General features: G+C 42.5%; 1 protein-coding gene across 1 annotated transcript in view; it reads right to left on the bottom strand.

The window, feature by feature from the left end:
• SPAG16 (sperm associated antigen 16) overlaps positions 1–26,570 on the bottom strand; it is a 757,728-nt gene that overhangs the window by 676,980 nt on the left and 54,178 nt on the right. The window contains exon 9 of the mRNA XM_034786388.1: positions 25,719–25,870. Coding sequence (XP_034642279.1) covers positions 25,719–25,870 — 152 coding nt within the window. The remainder of the gene's footprint in view (positions 1–25,718; positions 25,871–26,570) is intronic.

Genomic DNA, 26,570 nt, shown 5'->3' with positions numbered 1-26,570 from the left:
TTCCTTTGACCTAGGCAACACAAAGCTGTACTTGAAACATGGTATTATGAAAGAAGAAAGAAACTAATAGAAGCAGTATAAGAAAAAGAAATAAGAGAAAATTATTAATATTGTTTAGAAACAACTAAGTGCACATTTTCTCTAGTCAGGATTTGGCAGAAGCTGGGTCAGATATTTGATCTTTCCTGGGCTTTTAAATTTTGTTCTGCACATACCAGAAAGTCTATCTAGAAAACCAGGGAAATGAATAAAGTCCCAGGCTTGGCCAATTCTAGAATATTCAAGTCCCGCAACTGTGACATCACAGAATTCCAGGATATTTCAACCAATAATATAGCTCTCATTTCTGGCAGGCTAAACAAAACTGCTCATATAAAGTGTATTCTTAGCCAATCTACAATGTGTCCTGTATCTCAGGTTCTCCTTATTATTCAAATCTCAAACCAGCTACAGACCCTCAAGGGCATAAGCTGTGCCTGAAAAAAAAACAATGCTTTGTGTCCCCTGTGTGTGTCTACAGCCAGACCTGGAAATCTCATCAGATTCTGAACAAGTATGTCTTTCTATGTCCACAAAGGGCCTGATAATCCTTGTTCCTGCTTCCATCCATTGACGTTCTTCTCTACCTCCCAGCTCAGCCTTTCTCCAGCCAGCTGAAAAGGGTTTTGCTTCCTTATTGCTATCTACCGTAGAACTGTCTTAAGCACATCTCCCACTCTGCAACACCTCACACCAATCGCTATTGATACTATATATACTTCCTCTCCTCCCCGTTCAGTTTTTTCTCCCATTCATTTGTAACCCCTCACATCCTGCCAACATTATCCAGACACTTAAGAAAATAACCTCCTGTCTTGATTTCTTTACTCCTGCTGTCATTCGTTGTTGTACCCTTGCCCCCTCCATTTCCATAAGTGGCAATAACTTTCTCTGATAGCTTCTCCAACTCTTTAAAATTTGTCATGGTTCCTCCTCTTCTCCAGAATCCTCCTTTAACTATGACACTCTACTCACAAATGGTCTTTCAGCAGTACTTGGGAAGGTACATTTTTCTCTTATCTTCCATAACAACCCACAGAGTAATTTAAAATCGGGATTTCACTAACCTTTAGTAGGGAAAACATTTTTCTTTTGGTAAGCAATGACCACTACTCTCTACTCCTCATGGCACACCCTCCTTGACTTTAGTAGAGGCTTTAATGCTGTGGACCACTTTATGGTATCTTGCTTTGTCACACACCTAGCTACACAGGATGTAGACGTTTTTAGTTTCCTTCTGTCATGGTTCTGCTCTCACCTAACTGCTCTGCCTCTGGTGGTGACTCCACTTTGCAATAATACCCTTATGCATCCCCAAGCGCAAAGTCAAAGTTGATTTTTTTTTCTGCTCTGCTCCTTTTGCCATTCAAAAAGCCAATTCTAAATCATAACACTCTCTCCTTACCCTTTCCCCATATGCAATCCATGCTGCTTCCCCCCTCCCTCCAACTCTAAGTTCTTAGTGGTTCTGCCACACTTTACTCATCACTCGTAATCCCTGTTGACTCTTCCCCTCCCTTCCTCCCTTTGTGTTCTCACCCACCTATAGCACATCTGCCAGTGACTGGGAAAGGAGACCACCATTGTTATTTGCTACTGCCCTGTTTCTGTGTAGGTGTTGCTTCCATGTGTGTTTATTCCAGGGTTGAACATAGTGGGAGCAGCAAGCAAGCAGATCAACTGGTAGGCACCTTCAAAGGCCCTGCTGCCATTATTTGTTCCATCCCCAACAGCAAAGGGAGCTTCATGGGGTGATGTTGGGAGTGGTTTGAACCTTTCCCCTCCCTCCTGTGGATCTTCTACTCAACCCTGTTGCAGCTTCTGGTGCTTTTCCCTGCTCCATTGGTTCCAGCAAGTGAATCAGACAGGTGAAAGGAGGACCATGGAGCATCACTCTTCTGCTTGAGGAAATGGCACCTCTGGAAAATCCCTTTTGGATTTGGTGGTTGGTTGGATCTCTGCCTGTGGTTTTTCCTCCACTCCAACACCTCTAATCAATGGAGTCAAACAGGACAGAGTGCTTGCTGTCACAGCCCCTTGGGGAGGGAGATCAGCCTTGTATGTTGCTAACGCTGGTGCAGGCTTTGCAAAGCATGTTGGGAAGGGTCAAAGGTGTGAGTGTGGAGTGAAAGATTCTTTTGCAGGTTGCGAAAGGTCAAAAAGGAGGAAGAGAGTAGAGAATGGGTTAACTTGACACTTCAGCTAGCTCAGTTCAAAAATAATACGCTGACTCCAGCTCAAGGCTGCAGCACACATCTGACTCTCGGCTGCTGGCCAGAAAGACAGGGGCCTATTCCACCCCGACCAGCTGTGAGAAAGGAGGATTCAGCTGAACAGGACTGCAGGGGCTCCAAAAACAAGAGAGACAGTGAAGGCCAGCAGGGCGGGAGGGGGAATGACAACCCTTTTCACATCCCTGAGGCTGGTGTGTTTTGGGAAAGCTAAAAAAGCCATGGAAGGCCAGTTTAAACTTGTGCAAAAAGCATAAGGAACAGAAGTCCCCAAACAAAACGCCCCCAAAGGACCCCAGGACTTAAAACCCTCCCAAGAGCTGAAGCAAGTTGCAGACCAAAGCGGATCCTGGACAACCCATGCACGGGACAAGAACTCCCGTCCGCCCTTCCCCCTCTTTTTCTTTCATTACACCCAGGCTTGGCCAGCTTCAGGTAGTGCGGGTGTGAGTATGGAAGTGGGTTAGGGCTTGGGGCACTAATGCTGTCTTCCTTCCTCTGAGTGACGTGGAAAACCCCTAGCACTCTCTGCTGTTATTTTATTACTAACATTTTAAAACTCAGTGACTTGGTGTGCCCCGTCATCTCCTCCCCTAACAATCTTGCGGCCTCAGCCTAATCACCTGACGCCTCAGGCAAATTGGTACCAGAAATCTGTCACATTGCAAGTTCTTGCATTCTCTGCTATTCTTTATTCTTGTCTGCTACCTCTAACCTTAGCTAGCACATTTATGCAGAGGAGACTCAGCTGTACGTGTCTTTCAATATTTTTAAGGCACACAGATACCACAGTCATGTGCACAATTTAAGAAATGACATGAATAGTCAGATTTGATGACTCCTCTTTATTGTCCCTCTTGGTCTGTCTTAAGTTAGAAACCTTTATGTTTCTTCTCCCTCAACTAAATATCTTAAATATAGCAACTCTTGTGCAATCCTCAAACACAGCCCACCTCTTCTTCTTGACCCAGGTCTCCTTTTTGCTCCCTCTATCTGTTAACCTTGACGTAGTCAGGAAGTTACCTTCTGTACCCACACCTACAAATTTGCTGAAATGAGTGTCATGATTTCATTTCTTCTGACTTTGATTATTTTAGTTCCTTTATCTATGGCCACTCAAAGTCGCAGCTCTCCATACGCCAGTAGGTGTAGAACTGTAATTGCTCACTTTCATTCACACAAAATAAAATCCACAACCACCCTATTCTCAAACTGGCTCCCCACTCATTTCTAAATCAAGTTGCAAATTGCCCTCCATTTATTTATAACTTCCTAAAGACTTTCTCCTCTTACTTGCAAACCTTAGCTGTTTTTACCCTCCTCTTTTTCCTTTTCAATCATGTAGCACTGGCCTCTTCTCTGTCCCTTTACACCCAGATATCATGACAGATGCAATACTTTGCACTTCCTGCCATGCAGAACAGAAGTCATCCTACTCTCCAGCTTTTCACCCACTCCATTTTATATCAAATCTCAGATGAAATGATCTCTCTTCTTTCTTATGAATTTCTGTCTTCTTTGGTGCCAGGATTTCCCATTCTAATTAATTGTGTGGGTGCCAAGAATGTGCTTGCCTATCATTCATCTTACTATTACTATCAAAGATGCTTTACATTTTGCTGTGGAAAGCCTGAAGTACCCATGATATTTTGTTTAGAATCATTAGGAATCAATCTGCCCTGCACTGGGGAGAGGAATACTTCCAGAATTGTAGTTAAATCTTGTGTGTATTTCCCCCTCCCCCACAATATTCACAATCAAATGCATGTTTGTCCTTTTCCTACTGCTGAAAAAGCTGACAGGAGTTCTACACTGCTGATGAGTTTCAATCAAGAGAAAATCATTAGCCCAGATTTAGATTTTTCTCGTTTCTTTTTCTATAGCTATGGAACCATTATTCTAGCTGATTAAGCTACATTATAATACAATGGTACCCATGCAGTATGTATTATTGTGGATGCTCAATCAGATTTTTGAGGTTATATATTCTATTCTGTGTAGGTGGCATGCCAGAATCATAGAATACCCAGGAGACTCCCTCCAAGGAGAGTGTGTATCTTGGCTGGGGAACACTTGTACATATAAATAAGGAAATAGTAGGGAGAAAGAGTGAGGGATGGATGCTCCTGAGTGGTAAGTGCACTCATGTTAAACAGACCAGTTCAGAAGTTGGACACAATTTCCCATTTTCAGTTGTTACTTCCATTAATCTGTAGAAATCTCAAATTTAGGGAGATTCCATTAAAAAGCGAGTATTTGCCAAAAGGTGGAATTGGAAATAACCCTTTTTTCTTACTCAAAATAAATGTACAGCTATGTTAACCATTGCTAAGAGGTTGATTTTTTAATGGCAATCAATGGAGCAAGCAAGGGGTATAACCAATACCATCCTGCAAGGTTTGGCATACAAACTTAGTAATTGAAACATGTATATATGAAACACTTATGTGGCACACAATTTCAATATTTTGCATGCAAAGGGAAGATGGTGTGCTCTGCCAGTGCATAGTTAAAGTAGTTTAGATTCCTCATTTGAAATGTATTATCTTAACTCTGCAGTTCCTAGGTTTCTAACATTAAGATTTTGGATTTTTTTAAATCTAACATTCTTGACCGGTAAGATGCACTAACATAATGTTATGTGCCTGTGATCTTACCACCACTTTAACATTTTTTGTGTGAAGAGATCTCCCTCCCTTTATCCTCTGAAACAATCTGAGGAGAACGGAAATGAGAGAGACAAGAATAATTCTCCTTCCTCATAGAAACTCACAATAGATTTAGATTTTTGAACGATTAGATTTTTATTGTTTAACTTGGAGCAGGGGTTCTCAAACTTCATTGCACCATAATCCCCTTCTAATAAATTACACCACCACCCCAGGAGAGGATGGGGAGGTGGAAAGCCCAAGTCCTGCCACTCCAGGCAGGGGGACAGGGGCAAAGATGAAGCCCAAGGGGTTCAGCCACGGGCGGGTCGGGAGGCCTGTAACCCAAGCCCCTTTACCCAGGGCTAAAGCTGAAACCGAAGCCTGAGCCCCAGGCAACGGTGCTTGGGCTTTGGTCCTAGGTGATGAGGCTAGGCCTTAAGCAAGTCTAACGCCAGCCCTGGCTACTCCATTAAAACGGAGTCCCCACCCACAGTATGAGAATCACTGACTTAGAGAATGTTCACACAGGAGCTGGGAGCGAGCTTCCCAACACAGGTAGACAGACGTGCTATCTCTGCTTGAGCTGGCATGATAAAAACAGCAGTGTGGATCATAGAATCATAGAAGATTAGGGTTGGAAGATATCTCAGGAGGTCATCTAGTCCAACCACCTGCTCAAAGCAGGGCCAACCCCATCTAAATCATCCCAGCCAGGCCTTTTTCAAGCCAGGCCTTAAAAACCTCTAAGGATGGAGATTCCACCACCTCCCTAGGTAACCCATTCCAGTGCTTCACCAGTGAAAAAGTTTTTTCCTAATATCCAACCTAAACCTCCCCCACTGCAACTTGAGACCATTGCTTCTTGTTCTGTCATCTGCCATCTCTGAGAACAGCCTAGCTCTATCCTCTTTGGAACCCCCCTTCAGGTAGTTGAAGGCTGCTATCAAATCCACCTTCACTCTTCTCTTCTGCAGACTAAATAAACCCAGTTCCCTCAGCCTCTCCTCATAAATCATGTGCCCCAGCCCCCTAATAATTTCCGTTGCCCTCCACTGGACTCTCTCCAATTTGTCCATATCCTTTCTGTAGTGGGAGGCCCAAAACTAGACACAATACTCCAGATGTGGCCTCACCCGGCTGAATAGAGAGGAATAATCACTTCCCTCAATCTTCTGGCAATGCTCCCACTAATGCAGCCCAATATGCTGTTTGCCTTCTTGGCAACAAAGGCACACTGTTGACTCATATCCAGTTTCTTGTCCACTGTAATCCCCAGATGCTTTTCTGCAGAACTGCTGTTTAGCCAGTCGGTCCCCAGCCTGTAGCAGTGCATGGGATTCTTCCGTCCTAAGTGCAAGACACTGCATTTGTCCATGTTGAACCTCATCAGATTTTTTTTAGCCCAATCCTCCAATTTGTCTAGGTCACTCTGGAACCTATCCCTACCTTCCAGTGTATCTACTGCTCCCCCCAGCTTAGTGCCATCCGCGAACTTGCTGAGGGTGCAATCCATCCCATCATCCAGATCATTAATGAAGATGTTGAACAAAACAGATGCCTGGGGCACTCCGCTTGATACCGGCTGCCAACTAGACATCGAGCTGTTGATCACTACCTGTTGAGACTGATGATCTAGCCAGCTTTCTATCCACCTTATAGTCCATTCATCCAATCCATACTTTTTTTTAACTTGCTAGCAAGAATACCCTTTAAAAACTGTGCTTCTGTATAAAGTCCACAGAAGGGGATCCCAGCTCCAATATCTCTTCTGAGGCCTGTAAGGACAGGGCTCCCCTCTGAGATCCGTTAGCAAGTCTATAGGAACAGGTGGGAAGTAGGCAGATATACCTGTTATGAGATGAGGGTAGTGAACAGTGGAAGGGAATGGAAAGGGAAAAGGTGAATGCTTTTATCCACACTGAATACTTTGAGCCCTTCTCCTGTCAAAGTACCCAGTTCATCTGGTTTATATAGTTAAGAAGCTTAACTGTAGCCCCGAAGATCATGAGTTTGAGTCTTGTTCACTCTCACACTGAAAAGCCACAACCCATTCACCCATCTGCAAAATGGGGACATGAACCATTAGATTAGGATGCTCAAAGGCAGCTGGATGTAATGTTGGCCACATCATTTGCTTATGTACCACTGGCTAGGAATCTGAAGTGCATTCTCTTATGCTAAGTTTAAAATGAGGGAGAGTTTGTCTTACTGTCTCCTTCTATAGACATAACATGTCTGCAAAGTGCCTAGCACAATGGGGCCCTGATCTTTGATGAGGGTTGCTAGGAACTACATTAATGTAAATTAAAAGATAACACTAACATTTGCCACACCCAGTCCCCTGCACCTCCTTTTTGTCTCGCCCCCTCCTCGCTCCCACACCTTACCAGTTTCTTCCCCCATCCATATATTCCCTCAACCTCTCTTTGCCAAGACAGCTTCATGCTCCCCAACCATGACTGCCCATCCCTGTGTTAACTGTATTTGCACTTGGAAAAGAAAAAAAAAAAAAACGTTTGGCTACTGTTCCATAATCATGGTTGTTTGAATTTTAACACAAGGCAGATATACCATTTTAAGTCTCCAACGAGTCCTTTATGAAGGTTTTTATGTGCTGTCTCCAAGCTGGTGCATCCATACTATACAATATGACTTTTTTTTTAAAATGTGAAATGTCAAGGATCAAGCCTGGAAAGCTCTTATGTAAGATCACTCTACTGTGTATTCTTACAGTGTGAGAACTACAAAGAAAAGCTAAGCATTTCTCTTACGCGAAGGGCATTCAAGGAGACGCCTTTAAATAGCTGAGACACAAAGAGGTGTTACAGCTATTTGCGTTATTGCTAACTGGTAAAGTTACATTACTTAGTTCTGTTAAACATTTAATAGTATCAGTACATGAGAACATACTGGGTCAGACCAAAGGTCCATCCAGCCCAGTATCCTGTCTACCGACAGTGACCAATGCCAGGTGTCCCAGAGGGAGTGAACCTAACAGGTAATGATCAAGTGATCTCTCTCCTGCCGTCCATCTCCACCCTCTGACAAACAGAGGTTAGGGACACCATTTCTTACCCATCATGTTATTTAAGTCTCGCAGTATGTAAGTGGGACGGATTTAGTCCTATTATGAAGGGTGCCACACATATGAAGTATGTATACGTGAACAAAGAAGGAATGGTACTCTGACAGTACCATTTTTAAAAATCCAGTAGGTTTGGGATTGCCCCCCCTTTTTTGTTTATTTGTTCTTTTGCTTGTTAACCTGTGAAAAATCCTTACAACTGATTTAAATCACAGCAGACAGTCTCAATTTTTGCTCTATTACTTCAAGAGTAAGATTTGTTTAGGAGTACTGCAGAAACATTTTGTGGGTTTTGTAATGCGTGTTTGCTTTCTATTGTTTGAGTGAGACGTTCCTGCAAAAATACAAGATCCTTGTACGTACAATAAATCACAATTCTGATTGGCTGATCTCCTTTAGATGACTTACAATATGCAGTACATTATCTGCACTGCACAGACATTGGTATTAAATGATAAAAAGGAAAACTACAAAAACAAAGAAATGACACAAACTATTAAAAAAAAATTGAATCTGTCGTGCATGAAATAATATCACCCCTACCTGAAGCAGCAGTATTATATTTTTAGCTAGCATTTTTTTTAAACAACAAAATGCTACACCAAGAGACTTTTAACGGTTGGGGAGGTCATTTCTCTTTTAATGCAATGCACTAGTTGCACTAGGCCTTATTATGTTATGGAAGAGAGGGGGAATAGAAAGTTAGAGCATGAGAGACAGGAATAAGACTGAATGAAAGAGGAAAATTGCTAAAGCAGCAGCAGGAGGATTATTTTAGATGAGATATGAAAACACTAATGAGTATTAAAAATCCCATGGCACTTTCTGCGAAAAAAAATCCCATTAACTTCACTGAGACTACTTGTGACATACAATGATTTAACTGGAGTAAAGCTACCAGCTATCTGGTAAAGCTATCTGGCCCCGTGTAAATGAGATCATCTGGTGATGGAGCAGATTGATGAGGTTTACAACCCCCAAACTATAGAGGAAGGGGTTAAGGAGCTGCTCTGGGCCACCACACCTCCAATGCATGCACAAACTGGAGGAGGGGCTTGAAGGGGAGCACAGGGGGAGGCCCCAGTCCTGGAGCCCCTGACTACTGGTGGTCTTCCTGACCTGCTGAGTGAAAAGTACTTTGGACATTTGCAAGGTTGGAGATTTCTTTTTTGATTTTTTTTGTTTACAAGCCTTTGCTTTTCTCTCTTGCATAGGGAGACCAATAGGAAGTGATCCACAGAAGCAGCTGCATACTACTCCAGGGTGCAAGACTCAGCCACCTACCTTTTGGGCCCTGGATTGGACTCCAGCAGAGAGGGTGGGCCTAGGCTCCCTTGGATGCACCGTGAAGGGGCTGGAGGCAAAATGCTTCTCTCGGATACCAAAGACTCAGGATTAGAGAGACCCCATATCCTAGAGAGTCCCAAGTCCAGGCTTCACCTGGCCAAAGTCCTAAAGCCCCTTCTGGGCAACAGAACTAACCTTTTGCTGGACCCTCTACATACCCCTGAAGGGGTGGACACAATTTGTAGCCCAACTGGAGGGCTAAGCCACAGCAGGGTACAGACTGCTATAGGGCCAGAGGGGCTATCAACAGGGGGATCCAAGATAGAAGACCACCTGTCACGCCCTCGCCCAACTACTAGGCAGTGTCTGGGGTAGCAAACCTCTTCACAGACACCATCAATTATTTTGGTTCTGTATTTGGGACAAAGCCAGATGATGCACTGGTATCATATAACAATAATATACTTTCTACTTTAACAGTGACTAAGGAGGATGTTAACCAACAGCTACTAAAAACAGACATTTTAAAATCAGTACATCAAGACAACTTGCATCCAAGTATTTTAAAAAAGCTGGCTGAACCGAGGAGCAATCTGAATTGCTAATATTGATTTTCAGTAAGTTTTCGAACACTGGGGGAGTTCCAGAGAGTGGGAAGAAGGCTAATGTTGTGCCATTATTTTAAAAGGGTAAACAGGACAATCCAGGTCAGTATAGTCCTGCTATTCAAATAATGGAACAGCTGATACAGGCTCAATTAATATAGAATTAAAGGAGAGTAACATAATTAATACCAATCAACATGGCTGATAAAGATTGTAGTGTTAATGTAATACATTTAGACTTCTGTAAGGCACTGACAATGTACCACATGACATTTTGATTAAGGAAATAGAACAATACGAATCAACATGGCACACATTGAATGGATTAAAAACTGGCTAACTGATAGGTCTCCAAACGGATCTGTAAACAGGCTTCTGTGCCTCAATCAACCCCATGGTGCAGAGGATGGCACACTCCTCCCCATATTTAGGGGTTCAGGCAGACTGCAGCTTATTTCTAGTCAGGCTTCCAGATCACCCCTGGAGAAGCTGGTCTGTTCTTTCCCCCTTCCGCCTCCCAACTACTGAGCTTCCTCATTTTTTCAAATCCTGCACCCAGTCCTAACAGTCAATACGGGTGCACCTGGAGAAGGGCTAATTGAGCCTCTGACTGCAAGTTAGCTGCTTCCAGATGAGAATGGGGATTATATACCATCACAACCATATCCAATAATGTGTGTATATATTTATACAGACTTAAAACTGCTTAAACAAAAACTACTTGTTTTTAAAAGATATAGCCAACATCTCAATGGATCATAGTTACAATGGTTAGGGGGAATAATCTGGTTATTAATTCATAAGCTATGTGGAGTGTAACCTTAGCATTTTCTTTCATTTAACATTTTCAGTATATTCTATCAAAAACAATTAAGACTTTATTTTTTACTCCCAGAAGTCAAGTATACAATGTAAACAACTCAGAATATGACAAATAGCAGAGCTAATACCATGCTCACGTCCAGGATGCCTGTGGTATATTAGAGAGATTCAACATTTACACTTAGGCTTCATGAAAAATGAATTTCATTTTTCTTAAGGAGATGTTTACATATGCAAAAGCTTTGTTTAAATATTGGGGGAAACGATTTAAGAGTGAAAATCTATAATTCAACATCGAATTGTTAATTTTAAATATAAATACCACACTAAATGAACACCTGAGCCCCTTCCGCCAGACTTTAGGCTTTTGAGTGCTTATTTTACATTTCAATCACATTTCTGCAATTTGAAAGGGATCCAGTATTATGCATGAATAATTAAAACTGAACTACATTAAAATGGAAAAATAGAAAAACAATTAGTATTGCTAACTATGGTCTCATTCAATTTACATTAATTTTTCATTTTGGTAAGTATACAGCGCTGTAGCATGCATACTCTTTCTTTTTAACCATATCCCTGAACTCTAATGTAAATTAGCTACAGAGTTCTGTATTCAGAATGTTCATTTTGGAAGAATATAACTTTAAAAATATATCATGGGTGATTATTCTTCCTGTTCAAATACATTCTTCCTTTTCAACATTTTGATATAATTGTGTGTGGATCACAAAGTCAAGCATTATTTGTATTATAGTGGCACTAAGATACACTAGTCAAGATCAGGAACCATTGTGCCATCCAACTGTTTATATAACACACTTGAATTATTATGAAATTCGTCACTGTAGACTAAAATCTTTTCTGCAAAAATCTTAAATAAAGAAGAACTTAAGGTTGAAATTATGTTTCATTGGAATTCATGTAACACCTCCAAAAAATAATTTTCTTTACAAATTTCTATACCTTTCAAAATAATGCAACCTTTAACAGGTCTGGAAATGAGCAGTGAAGAGATTCAGCAAGTTTTTCTCTGCCATATAATTTTTCATCATTGGGTATCACCCCACATGACTTGCACTGCCCTCAAATATATAGTCAAAGATCAAGACATAGGCATACAAATATCAGTGCATATTCTGTGCTGCAAAGTGAATGAGGCAAACCTTTGTGTCTTTTTTTTTTTTTTTTTGCAGCTCCTAAGGGCCCCAGGAGAGGGGCTCTTCCTCCAAACCCTGTGGGATGCACTAAATAGTACATTCCTGTGGTTTTTAGTCTTTTCACTTTTCTTTAAAGATAACAAAAACTGGGTACATTGGAGCCCTCCCCTTTAAACTTCATTCTTGGCTATATTCATGATGCATGGAAATTACCTGGTAACAAGGCAGCATGGTTCCAATGTGCAGCTTTGGTTGCTAAAAAAATTGATCCTGAAAAAATGGAAAAGTTCATCTCCACCATATATTGATGCCTGGTTCAATGGTATGGCTGGCTTTGCAGCTAGTGAATGACTGGCATTCCACAGAAGGAAAATGCCCCAAAAATTCAAAGCAATTTGTGCTGACTTTTTAGAGGTCTAAAATTAAAGTAGATAACCATAAAGATAGATATGTCACTTTCCCTCCCCTCCCTTTATCCTAACCTTCTTTACTTACTTTGTGTATTATGATGAATCTGGTATTTTGGTATATTTGTTGTATTTGACAAAATTAATAAAAAAATATAAATATGAAAAAGAACAAAAACCTTAGAAAAATCTCAGAAAACTATGTTAAAAACATTCAAACTGCAAAAGGAAATTGTGCTGGCACCATCTCCTTTGCTGCTTTTTCATGTTAGTATGTAAATATTCTAGGTAGACAGTTTAGATATTTATCTAATTATTTTAAAACATTGAATTCTGCCAAGCCTGCTTATGAGGCTGTATGTGAATGACAGAGAGAGACAGACAGACATGAAGGGGTGGAGTACCTACGTGTGGTTAGACATGACGTAGCAGCGCTCTCACCATCTGGAACCCGCAGCCAATGACTACCCTTCACATGATCCAGTGGTCTGCCTCTTCACATGACTTGGCCTTCAGGCCAGGGCACAATTTAGTCCACATCTTCTGGGGTAACAAAGTCCAACATAAAACGGCAATGTCCTTAGAAAATGGTCTTTGGCCCCATCTCTGGGACCCATGGTCCTCACACCCTTTTCTCACTGCCTTCGTCCCCTTCCCAGGGACAAGGACTCTCAGGCGGTCTACATTGTAACTGGGAGCAAGCCTCCCAGCCCAAATAGACAGATTTGCACTAGTTCTGCTTGAGCTAATGCACTAAAAACAATAGCATGGACAGGTCAGGATCTCAAGTCCACCCAACCCCGTGGGTCTGAACTCAGGTGGCTAGCCTGAGTCTCCACAGAGCCACAATGTCCACACTGCTATTTTTAGCACACTCACTTGAGTGAAGATAGAGCAAGTCTGTCTACCAAATCTGGGAGGCTCACTCCTAGCTGCAGTGTAGACATACCATTCAAGCTGTCCTCTGAATCCTCTAATAAAAATCCTAAACTAAAGGTATACAAACTTAAACCAATTTCTGCCCTCCTATCCCTCTCTGCTGCTCTGTTCCTTCACTGAGCACCTCTCAGAGCTCTCACCTAGCAAGTTCAAATCCAGCCCTTTTATCAGGGCTTGTCACTGGAGCCTGCTCCACACCCAGTGCTCTTTATCTCTCTCTTGGACTCTTGACAGTCTCCCGGGACTCTTGCCACACTCCCCCTTCCCAACCTTTTGAGAAGATCCCAGGACAAATTTCTTCATGGGTTGTCTCCTCACAAGCTAGTCCCAGACAGTGACTGCAGAGTTCTTTACTTTCTACCTGCAGCTCCCTTTTCCATTCGGAGCTTTCTTCAGTTATAATCACTACTCAGCTCCTCCCCTGCGGAGCTTCCTCTCTAATTAAGGTTGGCACTCTCCCCCGTGCCCACCAGATAATGTAATTGGCCTCTCAGGCCCTCATTAACCCTTTCAGGGCCTGTGTGGGATCCACACTCCATCACAGTGCCCAATAAGAATATGAATGATACAAATGATTTCCTAGGGATTTTTTAAAAGGCATTAGCCACTTTAATTAAAATAACAAATCATTAAGACAGCACATTTAAGTGCTCAAAAAAGTACGGCAATGCTGAAATTAATTATAGTTATGCAATTCGAGCTCTCCCACCCTCATATGTGCATTCCAATACAGCCTCTCATTCCCTTAGCATATATTATTTCTTAGACAATACGCTACCAAATCATAGGCCTTTGCCTAATTCACTGTGTATCTTTAGGGTGCACATTGAATGAAGCAGAGTTCGATAGATGCCAAAGCAAAGGACTTAGCCTTTCCATGGGGCTCACCCACAGCAGAAGGATTCCTGATTTTTCCCTGTACAAGGGAGCCTCCCCTGGCTTGATGGAGAAGGCACCAGTGGCACCTTTTATCCATTTGCGACAGAAGCGTTCTTGCTGTGGCAGAGAGTGGACGAGCAAAGCTGCTCAGCTTAACCCTAAATGAGCTAATAAGATTTCCTTTAAAGACAAAAAAAGTGTGGTGAGATATGTAAGTTGCAAATTACTGCTGTCATGTACCAAAAGGGGAGAAGGTGTCGTAGTTCTGGATGCAGGACTATGAGGTTCATTAATAGTCTGTGGGTCTTTAAGAGGACCCTTCTGACTGACAGATCTTGGCTGTCTCCATCCTGCATGGCACAGAACCTACTCCCAGACTAGACTCCTGGACATGCTTCGACTGAGGATGCTTAACTTACCTTTGTTAGAGCTGTAGATCACTACATGTATAAATCTCCAGCAAACGGGCTATGACTGCCTGCAAACACTAAGGAGGGCAAAAGGTGGACAAACTAAAATAGACATATCCTGACCTTTTCTAAAAATGTGTCTAAGCTGAAAAGTATGGTAGAGTCCCAAGTCTGTAGAATTAATATCACAACCTGTCCTTTCATTTCAAAAATGGCAGAATAGGGATTGCGCATCTGGCTGGCGATAAAGCTTTTAGATACATACCTCTATCAAATAAGGACAGTACAAGTAGTTTAAAACACTCTTATGCTTACATATTTTGGTTAAAATATATTTTAGCTCCTAGATGCTCTGTCATCATAACTGAATTGCTATCTGTAGAATTCGGTGCCAGATATCTTGTCATACCTTCTCAACTGTCATGACCACCAAAACACTGGTAGTCCAAAGAAGCATCACAAAACCCCATCCAGTATCAATAATGGGGAGGGTCATAGAAGAAAGTACATATGAGAAACATAATGACACATCCTAAAATCAGCAAACTCTTGATAGACAAAGAACAATTATGATTCCTCACACATCCACCAGGTTATAGACAATGTCCAAAATAAACAGATTGCAAAATCTATCAATCCTCACTGAGTCCCAAGAAGCAGGTAGGAGGTTACTATAACATAAAACATCTTAACATTCTTCGTGTTCCTTGTTTATGGGCTTCCTTCCTAGTCTTGGGTTTGGTTAGGGGGCACTGTGACAGCTTAATGACATATGCCTATTTTTCTCACCGCACAGTGGCGGTATCCTTTTTTTAAATGTTACATGCCTGTTATTATCTGAAATATCACTATCTGAAATGGTGAGATCTCAGGTGAAGTGGAAGGATATTGTGAGATCACAGTGTCAGAGTTGATGCCTAGCAGTTTAGCTTTACAAGACTCAAAATTATAAGATAGCCAAATAGAAGACCCATTTTCCACATCTTCCTGGAACTGAAACATATGCATCTGCTCCACTGTAGGTGACTCCTGAGCAGTACCCATCACTGGAGGCTGGGACTTCGGAGTTGATTCTGTTACTACAGAGATTACTGTGGAGTCGAAGATGGCATCACAGGTTGAATTTCCAGTGATCACATAATGTTCTGCGAAAGTGTGGGCAAAAGCCGAAGTTCTGCTCTTCAGATTTCCAAGATCGATCACATTCCTTAAATATATCCCTAAGTAGAAATTGACCTCATGGAATGCGTATGGACTCTGGAGAGAGGCAGAAGGTTGCGCCCTTAATAACAGTGATTAATGCAACCAGAGATCCCTTTGGATAGTGTTTGAGCCGATATTGCACAGCGTTTGGATCTTTCATGAGCGAAAGGAAGAGTTTAGGGGACTTCCTGAAGACCATAGCCCTGCCCAAGTAGAATGCTAGTGCTCTTCTAACATCTAGCTTATGGAGAATTGCCTCCCTCATATCACAATGTGGTTTTGGAAAAAAAACAGGAAGATGGATCTGTTGATTCATATGGAAAGCGGAGGCAACTTTAGAGAGAAACTTGGGTTCCGGCCTCAGAGTTACTTTGTCTTAAAAAAAAAAAACTGCACATGGTGTGTGTGCCATCAGGATTGCTATTTCTTCTATGCAGCTAGCTGAGCTGATGGCAATTAGAAATGTTGTCATCATGGACAGGTATGAGAGAGCAAGTTGCCATGGCCTCAAATGGAGGTCTAGTCAAAGGCCTGAGAACTAGGTTAAGATCCCAGGCTGGAACAGGTGGTCTCACATGCGGGAAGAGATTCCCAATGCCCTCAGGGAATCTATGCATCAGCAGGTGAGCAAAAACAGTATCTGTCTACCTGATGGTGGAAAGCCGTTTCTCCACAAGATGTACCCTAAGGGAGCTGAGTGAGAGTTTTGACCTCTTGAGGTCTAAAATGTAGTGTAAAATCAGAGGGAGGGAAGATGAGGTTGAGTCTATGTGTTTAGAATGACAACAAACTTGGAATCATTTCCATTTTTTAGGTAAGTACATCAACTAATCAACTTTTGGCTGTGTAGCAGCATGTCTTTCAGCTCATCAGAGCATTCTGCCTCTAAGCTTTGGAACAACGAAGGAGCCAAGCCTGAAGGTGGAGGACCCATAGGTTGGGGTGAGGGATCAGCCCATTGTTTTGAGAGAGCAGATAAGGAATGGGCTGAAGAGGAACCGGAGGACATATTGTCATCTGTGTCTGGTAAGGGAACTAGACTTGTTGTGGCCAGGAGGAGCAACCAGAATAACTCTTGCTTTGTCTTGTTGAATTTTCAACGGGACCTTGGATAGAAGCGGAAACTGGGAAAAGGCATGCAAGAGGTCCCCATCCCATAGGAGGATGAGGGCATCTCCCAGTAAAAGTTTCCCAAGGCCAGCCCTGGAGCAATAATGAGGACATATCCTGTTCCAGTAAGCAGCAAAGAGATCTGTAGTCAGGGTTCCCCAAAGAGTGAATACATCTCAAAAGCACCTCTGACTTCAGTTCCCATTCGTGGTCATGAGAAAAATTCTGACTGAGACGATTGGCTGTCACATTCTGTATCCCTAGTAGATAGACAGCTGAAATGAGCACATTGTGATGATGCACGAATTCCCAAGTTTGAATGCTTCTGTGCAGAGGGAGGGAGATCTGGCACCCCGTTGGTGATTTATGTAAATCATACAGGCCATATTTTCCATCATAACCTTTGCGTGCGTGTTCTTGAGGAAAGGCAGAAAGTGTACACAGGTGTTCCTGACGGCCCTTGGCTCCAAAAGATTGATAACTTCTGTGGAAGGCAACTTGCCCTGAACCTTGTGGTTACATAGGTGAGCTCCCCAGCCTATTAGGGAAGCATCTGTCCCAGGGCGGTGAATCTGCCTAGCGGGAGGAATGCTCTTGCTTGTACTGCATTAAGGTTGGCGCTCATAAACTCCAGTCGTTGAAATGGGGTTAGTGTGCCACTACAGTGGAGAGAACCTTCCAGAATATCCAGGGTGGAGCAGTCTGAACTGATAATGGTCCTGCCCAAACCATAGGAATCTCTTATATATGATGGGTCCATCGAGATATGGAAGTAGACATCTTGTAGGTCCAGGGCCAGAAATCAATCTCCTTGCTCTAGCGTTGGAATAATGGCTGCTAGTGTGATCAACTTGAATGCCTGCGCCTTTGCGTATTTGTTTAATACTCTTAGATCTAGAATGGGCCTCCAGCCGCCCTTCGCCTTGGGGATCGGGAAATAATGAGTGTAAAACCCCTTGCTCCTGAGATGCACTGGGACTGCTTCTATGGCCCCTAGGCATAACCAGTGATATATTTCCTGGTGAAATAGGTTCTTGTGAGAAGGGTCCCTGGAGGGGCACAGGGAAGGAGGGTTGGAATATGAATTGAATGGCATAACCCTTAAAAAATAATCTCCAGGACCCATCTGTCAGAAGTGATATTCTCCCAACTGCTGTGAAAGAGGCGACTTCTGAAGGGACATGACAGGTATGCAGATGGCCGCTGATGTTGCAATGTATAATTGTTCAGGCCCTCAACCAAACAGTCAAAAATGCTTAGAAGAGGTGGTCAGAGGTTGTGGATTAAGGTGCAGATTGCTTCTATTTTTGAGCCTGGTTCTCTTACGCTGCGGCTCGTAACAGCACTGAGATGGTGAGTATTGAGGAGGCTGTGACCTATGCTGTAACAGAGAGCTATATCTTCTCTTCTGTCCCACAGTGTAGATTTCCAGGGAGCGTAATGTGGCCCGGTATGGAGAGAAGAATCTGTCTTCTCCGTGAAGAGTTTGGGCCCTTCAAACTGGAAGTCTTCTGCAGCTCTTTGGGCAACCCAGAAAGGTGTAGCCAAGAAGCCCACCACATTACCACTGTCACAGAGACCGGGCGGGCAACTGTATCAGCTACATCCAGTGCTGTCTCTAGCACCAGTCTGGCTACTAACTGGCCCTCTCTGAGAATGGCCTGAAACTGCTCCTTGTGTGTCTCTGGTAAATGTTCCAGAAACACATTGAGTTTCCCATAATTAATAAAATGATATTTGGCCATGACAGGTTGGTAATTTGTGACTCTAAACTGTAACGTCACCAACAAATACGCCATCCTGCCAAGCCCGATCTTATGTGGTCGACTTGACATGATGTTGCTTGCTTTGTGCATTAATCTCATCCACTATGATGGAGTTGGGTTGCAGATGTTGAAACAGGAAGTCTGCCTCTTTGGAAGGGACGTAGTATTTTTTTTTGGGGGCTCTCTTACTGGCTGGTGCAATGAAGGCTGGTATCTGCCAGATGACTTTGGTAGGATCTAGAATCACCTCATTAATTGGGAGGGCAATTCTTGGTGAGGGGAGGTGTGCAGAATATCCACCAACTTCTGATGTGTATCTGCCACCTCCAGTAGGGGAACCTGCAGCTCATCTACCACCCTCTTGGTAAGATCCAGAAAGTTTTTAAAATCATCACCTAGTGATGGGACCGGGGAGGCATTACAGCCTCATCTGGTAGAGATGAGGAGAACTGTGCTGGAGGGGTAGCTTCCCCTTCGAGCCTTTCTTCCTGTTCTGAAAAAGCTTCCTCCTCCCCGGCTCAGGGGCTCTGGACAGCCAGGCTGTAGGAGACCACATGGTGGACTCTCTCTGAGGGACACTGGACAGTCTCAATCTGTGGGATGTGTACGTTGCCCAAGGATCGCAATACAGCCGGGGGAGGGAAATGGGGGGTGGTTAGCTCAGGGGGCCCCGTACCATGATCAGGACCTTTGATTTGTAACAGTGGACCATGATGAGCAGCCAGGGAAATGACCTTCTCCTGGCCTCTGTCAGACTCATCACTGGGTAAGGGTGGTGCTGACTGGGGTATTGGTGATACATGACCCAAAGCGATTCCAGGTGCCAGGATGTGGTTGGTACTGGGGCCCCGGTACCAAGTAATGGGAATTGCGGTTCTTCCCCAACTATCAAGTCTCCAGGGTACTGGAGCTCATGCGGTACCGTGGGCTCACTTGGTACCGCAGAAGAGTGTCCATGGTACTTTGTTGGTACCGATGATTGAGAAAGTACAGAGCACTCCCTAAATGGGAGTTTTGTTGCACCTGGTACCAGAAGTTCTCTCTGTGTGCCACTCTTTTAGAGACAGTATAGTAATTGCCTTTCTCCTTAGGTGGCGATATGGTTGCCTTAGAGGCTGAACCTCTGGCTTCTCCAGGCAGTGCGGCAGAGCTCATAGCGGAGGCCCCCTTCTGGGTACAGTGCTTCAGAGCTGCCAGTGCCGTTGGTACCAAGGTGGCAGCACTGGGCAATGCCTCTGGTTGGCCAATGATTTGGAGTCCTTTTCACGAGCCTTTACGTGGAGAGTCTGCTATTTTTTCCACAATGTTACCCCCTTTAAAGTTAAAGGCTCCGGGGTCAGTACCGGAGTCCCCTGGAGAGTGAAGTGCCTTCTCCAAAAGGAGGAGTTTTAACTTCAGCTCCCAGTTCCTGCGAGACTGCAGTTTTAGCTGTGGCAGGGGAACACTTCTGTGGGGCTCTCCCAGGCACCAGACACAAGGAAAGTGTCTGGCCATTACAGGAATCGACTCCTTGCGGGAGAGGCACCTCTTGGAGCCAGGCATGCCCCTGGGTGGGGGGCTAATATACTCTAGCGGTGAGGAATGAAGAAGAAAGGTCTTCTTTCCTCCTCCTCTTCTTTTCCTCTATCTTTTTTAACTGAAAAAACTTAGAGTCTTCTAAATGCCTGGGGGGCAGGGGGAATCCCCCACACACAGGGCAGGAAATGTAAACTAAAGTTTTTTTTCTTTTCTTTTCCTTTTTTTTCTTTAATCCCAACGGCGTAAAAAGGAAACAATAAGTATTAAGGAGAACAAAAGAAACAAGAACAACTACTACTTATGCTAATGACACAGAAAAGGAAGGGACGACTGCTTGATCTCTAGGCCAAAGACGGTTGAGAAAGAACTGAGGGGGGTGGGTCACCTGCGCAGTGCTAGATAGCCTCGAAGCAGACCATGAGGGAGGGAGAACGCATGTGTGGGCTCAACAGACACTGCTACCAAAAATCTCCGATTAGAGGCACTGGGGCGCACAGACACCTACAGTGGAGCACACACAGGGACACTACTTAAAGAATAATCTTCTATTTCTATTTTTGGCTTTTAATTTCTCTCTTACATGGAAAAGGCCCACTGTATATCCTAAGAATGAGGCCACCAGCAGCCACTACAAACAGAATATAGCACGCATTCATTCCAAGGAAAATGCAGGGGAACCCTTCTACAGTATTAGTTTCTCCCAAATCACTATAACTGGAGTTGCAAAAGAGAGGGTTTACCTCACAAAGGATCTCCTTCTCCTAACCTCAGGATGGTGGCAGAGACTCTCTTGAGTCCAGCTTCAAAGCCCATTAAAATCAATGGAAAGGCATCTATTGACTTCAGTGGGCGGTAGATCAGGCTCTTGATGCCTACATTTGCAGAAATGCAATAATAGCTTTACGTTATTGAGGAGAGAGATGTGAGTGGTATGAACATCCCCTGGTGGGAAGCAGGAGATAGGAATTCTTCCTAAGCCCACTAAATGGTATCTCAGAGCAGAGACAGAAGGGAATATGATAATATCATTGAAATACAATCCTTATATAAAAGAATACCACAGGTGCTGTGTAAATTCCTTTGGAAAAACAACTTTTTATTTTGCAATAAAAAAGGTTTTTTGTTGCTCCATTCATTTATTATGCCTTGAATATTTCAGTAAAGATAAGAATTATTTATAAGGTTACTATGTAGCAACACCTACATGAGTCACAGAAACAGGTTTTAAAAGTCTGATGTCCCACTCCTGCAAATATATGTGCATATTGGTAACTACAGGCATCTGAATTGAACTCAAGGGACCAGATCCTAAGCTGGTGGAAACTGGCATAGCTCCACTGAAGTCAATGGAGCTGTACTAATTTATATCAGCTAAAGATCTAGGCCTAGAGAGTTATTTATTTACATACATGTTGCAGGATCAGGGTCTTAGTTTTTTCACTCTATTTTTTGTACCTTTTCCAAAGAGCTTTTCAGTTCTAAGAAGCAGCTCAGACTTCTTACATACATGCACGCACATGTGATCTTATCAAGAGACACAGACCTAATAATTACCAGAGCCGTTATTTCTATCAGAATTGCATTTTATTTCTGTAAACCGATTTTTTAAATGTCATTTACCATCATCATTTTCAACCTCTATTCCACGGTGGTAGAAAATATCTTAGCCCCAGATCTTTACAATGCATCTTTCAATAAAGTTTTGCACCTCATAAAAACTTTAGAGAATGAAATTACATCTTACAATAAATTACTGCCAGAATACATATGACACATGACAAGTGGAAACTGTTCTGCTAATTAAAAAAAAACACACAAAAAATCTTCAATTATGAAGTGCACTCTATCTGAAATCTGACATAAATTAATAAGAAAAAAAAAAAGAAAATCAATAAAAATCTACTCCAAATATATACAGACAATCATATTATCAAAGGTTGTCTGAGCTGTAAGAGTTTTTTCATTAAAGTAAATGTCTTATGGAGTATTAGATTCAAATGCTTAACCTATGAGGTATTGATGCAATTGATATAAGAAAATTACAGAGTAGAGATTTTGATATTATTGTTTCCTCATCTGTTATTTTATGACCTAATTAAGTCTTGAAACAAAGCTTTTGGAACTAGGAATATCCATTCCCTGCACAGAAATCCCTTGCTGCTTTTTCACTGTTATTGTAGGTTTTATAACAAAGACACCTTGGGTTTTAAATTAAACGTCAGCTCTTATAAGACATTGGGATACTGAAGTGTTTGACTGTCCTTGGAGAAAACTTGATAACTCAGCTACTGGCCATATTTGTAGCTAGTTGACACTGAGCAAGTCAAACCAGCAGATGGTTGGACCACAGTGTTCTCAAAAGATTTAATTGTTAGAGCTCATTCATGTTTGAACAGTAAATTTAATACAAACATTTTCTAATTTTTGCCATGTACCAAAGACACTTTGAGTGTTTTTCTGTGTTTTTTTTTCTAGTAATAATGTAATCCAGGTGGCTATCCTTTGAAGAATAAGATCTCTTACTAAGGGCTGGTTCACACTAACCCCCCAGTTCGAACTAAGATACGCAACTTCAGCTACGTGAATAACGTAGCTGAAGTCGAAGTACCTTAGTTCGAACTACAAGGTACTTACCGCGGGTCCACACGCGGCAGGCAGGCTCCCCCGTCGACTCCGAGTACTCCTCCCACGGAGCAGGAGTACCGGTGTCGACGGCAAGCACTTCCGGGATCGATTTATCGCGTCTAGACAAGACGCGATAAATCGATCCCAGAAGATCGATTGCTTACCGCCGAACCCGGAGGTAAGTATAGACGTACCCTAAGAGTAGATGAACAGTTCACTGTCTCTGACTTCTGCTAAGATTTAAACACTCTGAGCCCTCCTGAAAAGCTATGGAAAGCATTATTTTTACAGTCAATTCTATTTATATTTCACCTGGTTTCTTTTATGTCTCTTCTCCGATTTCATTATAAAGGACAGGATTATTAAATTTTATTGGTCCCTGCTGCTTACTCCTCTCCTGAATTCACGAGGCCTGATCTGTATTTACACTAAGACCCCTTTACACATCCAGAATAATGTAAAGGGGCTTTACAGTGAGTGTAACTTTAATTTACCTCCACTTAAATTCCCTTTATACCACAAGAGCACTTAAAAAGGAGTCTAGTGTAAATAAGAATCAGGCCTATCACGTTATCTGTGACACTATCTTCAGCATAAATTGCAATGTCACAAACAGACCATGACTAAGTGAGGGACCAATCTGTTTAAGATCTGGCATGTTTTACCAAGCTTTTCTGCTGCAAACAACGCAACTGAGGCAACCTTCACTGGTCTGATCCCTATCATCCTTATAGCGGAGATCTAACAGGGATAAAGCAGTCAATCATAGCCTAATCTTTCCCACTAGAGCAGGCACCTAGGGAGCTTAGTAAAAGAATAATTTTCAGAATCACTTCTCAAAGTAGAATTGTACTTCAGTAGATACAGGGGAGGAGAATTACAGGACAGAAGTTATTAGGGAGAGACGGTAGTCTGCTATAAATAGCTCTCTGATATCACCAGCTTTTTGTTTTAAACCTGATTTTGGCTTTCCCCTACCATCTCCAACTTGGCCAAAAATAAACTAATGCACCTATAATTTCTTGTGCATGCTTTTCTGCCAAAGGAAATGTTTCGGAACAATATATTCATAAGATGAGATTTTTTTTAAAATCAGAGATTTTTCACTCGTCGAAAAAAATGTCTAACTTCCTTTCCTATAATGCCAGATTTGGTTTATTTTGTCACTTCAACAAGTAGTACACTTGACTGTTCCTAGAATATTTAGTAGACTATTTTTGGACTTACTCTCTAGTTTTCTAAACTAACTCCACGAGCCAAAAAAGACTTCAGGTTACCTGGATAGGACTCACCTGGGGCTTATACAATCCATTGCAGCAGAGAATCCTGCCAGATCCAGTCAATTAGCATTTATAAATGTAATAGGAGAAGAGAGCTTATAATTTCCAAGGGTGAAATGTTGGCCCCACTGAAATCAATAGTAAAACTCCCTTCACTTAAGTAGGGTCAGGATTTCTTTATCCCAGTGCTCTGTGGAGTTCACGTATCTCTGACTTGCTGGGCTGAGAAAAATACAGTTGCTCAGTAGCCAGAGATAAATACAAGTGCTTTCTAGGTAAGTTAAAGGGTTAAATTTCCTGACCACTGGAAAGGTTCATCAAAGGAGAATGGGGATGGGCTGAGCGTGGGATGAGGCACAGCAGTATTCAGATGACAATGGGAAGGGAGACAGGCCAGAACTGACCTGCCTCAGTTATACAGTGAGGAGAAGGACTGAATAGAGCAATAGAACTGGGCTGTTACCCAGAGGAAGGGGTAGAAAGAGGAGGGAAGGAGCAGAAAAATAGAACTAAGCAGTAGTCAGAGGGGGGGACCTCGGTGATGACAACCACAGAAGCAATGTCTTTGCAGAATAAGAGATGGAACCATGCAAGGAATTCACTGCTATGCAAGCTTAATCAGAAGACTGCAGAGACAGAGAGGGACAAGACTGGGGCTGGAGTTTCCAGCTACATTCAGGTAGTCAAAAGCTTCTCTCTCCCAAGGCTCCAACAGTTGCTTCCAGCCAAGCAAGAGTAGGCTGCTGTAGCAATTTTAGAGCCTCACATAGTTTTAGCTATTATAATTTTTACTTTAATTTGGGGGAAAGAAATAATTGTATGGTCCCCCAGCTATGACCTCAGTCTCAGACTGGTGCTGACCATAGTATTTTAGTTTATATTAAAGTGGGGACAAAACCCTCCACATAAAATCAAGTGAAATTAAAACACATTAAAATCAAGAGACTAAAAATGAGAAACCCCAGCAAAATAATCTAAGCAAAACAAAAAATCTGAAGAAATCCTCTTAGACAAACACAGCAAAATAAGCAACAAAATTCTGGTTTAAATTATTTGGGAGAATGAGACCATAGCGTGCAAATTGGGGCAACCGCATATCTCGTTGGACACCAGCTTGGACGCCTTAGCTGACTAGAAACAAGCAATCAGATTTTTCCATTCCCCGCCCGATCCTGTGCCCTCTCTGTAGGCCGATACCTGGAACAACAACTCTGGTGTTTCTGACCTCTGAAGGAACAAAATGAACAGAGCTGAAGCTCTTGCAAAGTTTATAAGCCCTACGGTATGGGCCAGGATTCCTACTAAGAGCATGTGATACAGAGAAGTAAGACTGCAGTCAGAACTTCTGCTTAGAGTTTTGAACTCTAGTGCAGCTTCTGTGCGCTCCCTATCCTAGTGCACTCACTCACTGTCACCCATCCAGTGGTTGGGCTCCTGAGGCAGGACTTCCGACCCAGCCTCGCTACTACTGTGTATTCTTACAACTCCATTCAATTGTCTGAACTATTCTGTTCAGATAATCAAGCTAGAAAGATACAAACTCAAGAGCTCTTTAATGGTTAGATGTTTACCCTACATATATTATCTGAACATGTGAGAATATAGAGCCAGGCTCTGCTCTCAGTTACATTGACTCACTATCTTTCCTGCTAACTTAGTAAAACACAGAAGATTGGCTTTGATTCAATGAGCGTTTCATACCTTTGAATACCTCTTGCCCATCTGCTTTGTTGGATCTTTGGCGGGATCATATGGAGCAACACCAGCATACAGATATTTTTGTTCCCTGTTTTCTTGAACAGCTTTCTGCGTAGGACCCTGTCTTCCATCCTCCCTTTCACACCTATGACCTGCTATAAAATAAAAAAACTATTTCATCCTCTTAGAACTTATTTCTCTTGTTCTTCTGAAAAAAAAAATCTCATTTACCTAGCAATAATCTCAGTGTGAAAAACTAAACAGAACTGGAAGCTGAAATTAATGCAAAATATGTCTTTGAAATAAAGTGATAGCCAAGTAATCAAGGTTGCACATATCAATAACTTGAAAATTATGCATACTACTCTTCCACTCAGTTCAGCCCCTTTAATACAAGTTCTCTGTGTGAATCCACTTAACTTATATTACAATGCCCCAGAATTGCAGTGTACTGCAGATTCTGGTATTGAAAATATGAAAAGCAACACTGTAGTAGTCAAAGAAAACCTGCAGGGTTTTGGTAACTAGATAGGGGAGAATTGTAATTTTTGGCATCCAAGAAGGTGGGGGAATTATTTTGGAACCCAGGAGATAGCTGAGGAGGAAGGGCTGTACCTCCTCTTTCCTTGTCCCCCAAACGTAGAGGTAACTTAAAACATATAGAGCGGGCGTTTGAATTTTCACTCCAGCACAAGGTTCCCCATTGTATTCCATCCCAGTGTCTGCCTTTGCCTCCCAAACCTGACACACAAACACATTAGCTTGATGTCACGTATCAGAGGGGTAGCCGTGTTAGTCTGAATCTGTAAAAAGCAACAGAGGGTCCTGTGGCACCTTTGAGACTAACAGAAGTAC

Source organism: Trachemys scripta, chromosome 11 (genome assembly GCF_013100865.1).
Source record: "Trachemys scripta elegans isolate TJP31775 chromosome 11, CAS_Tse_1.0, whole genome shotgun sequence".
Lineage (NCBI taxonomy): Eukaryota > Metazoa > Chordata > Testudines > Emydidae > Trachemys > Trachemys scripta.
Note: the sequence above shows the minus strand (reverse complement) of the source record. Positions and strands in the feature narration are given on the sequence as shown.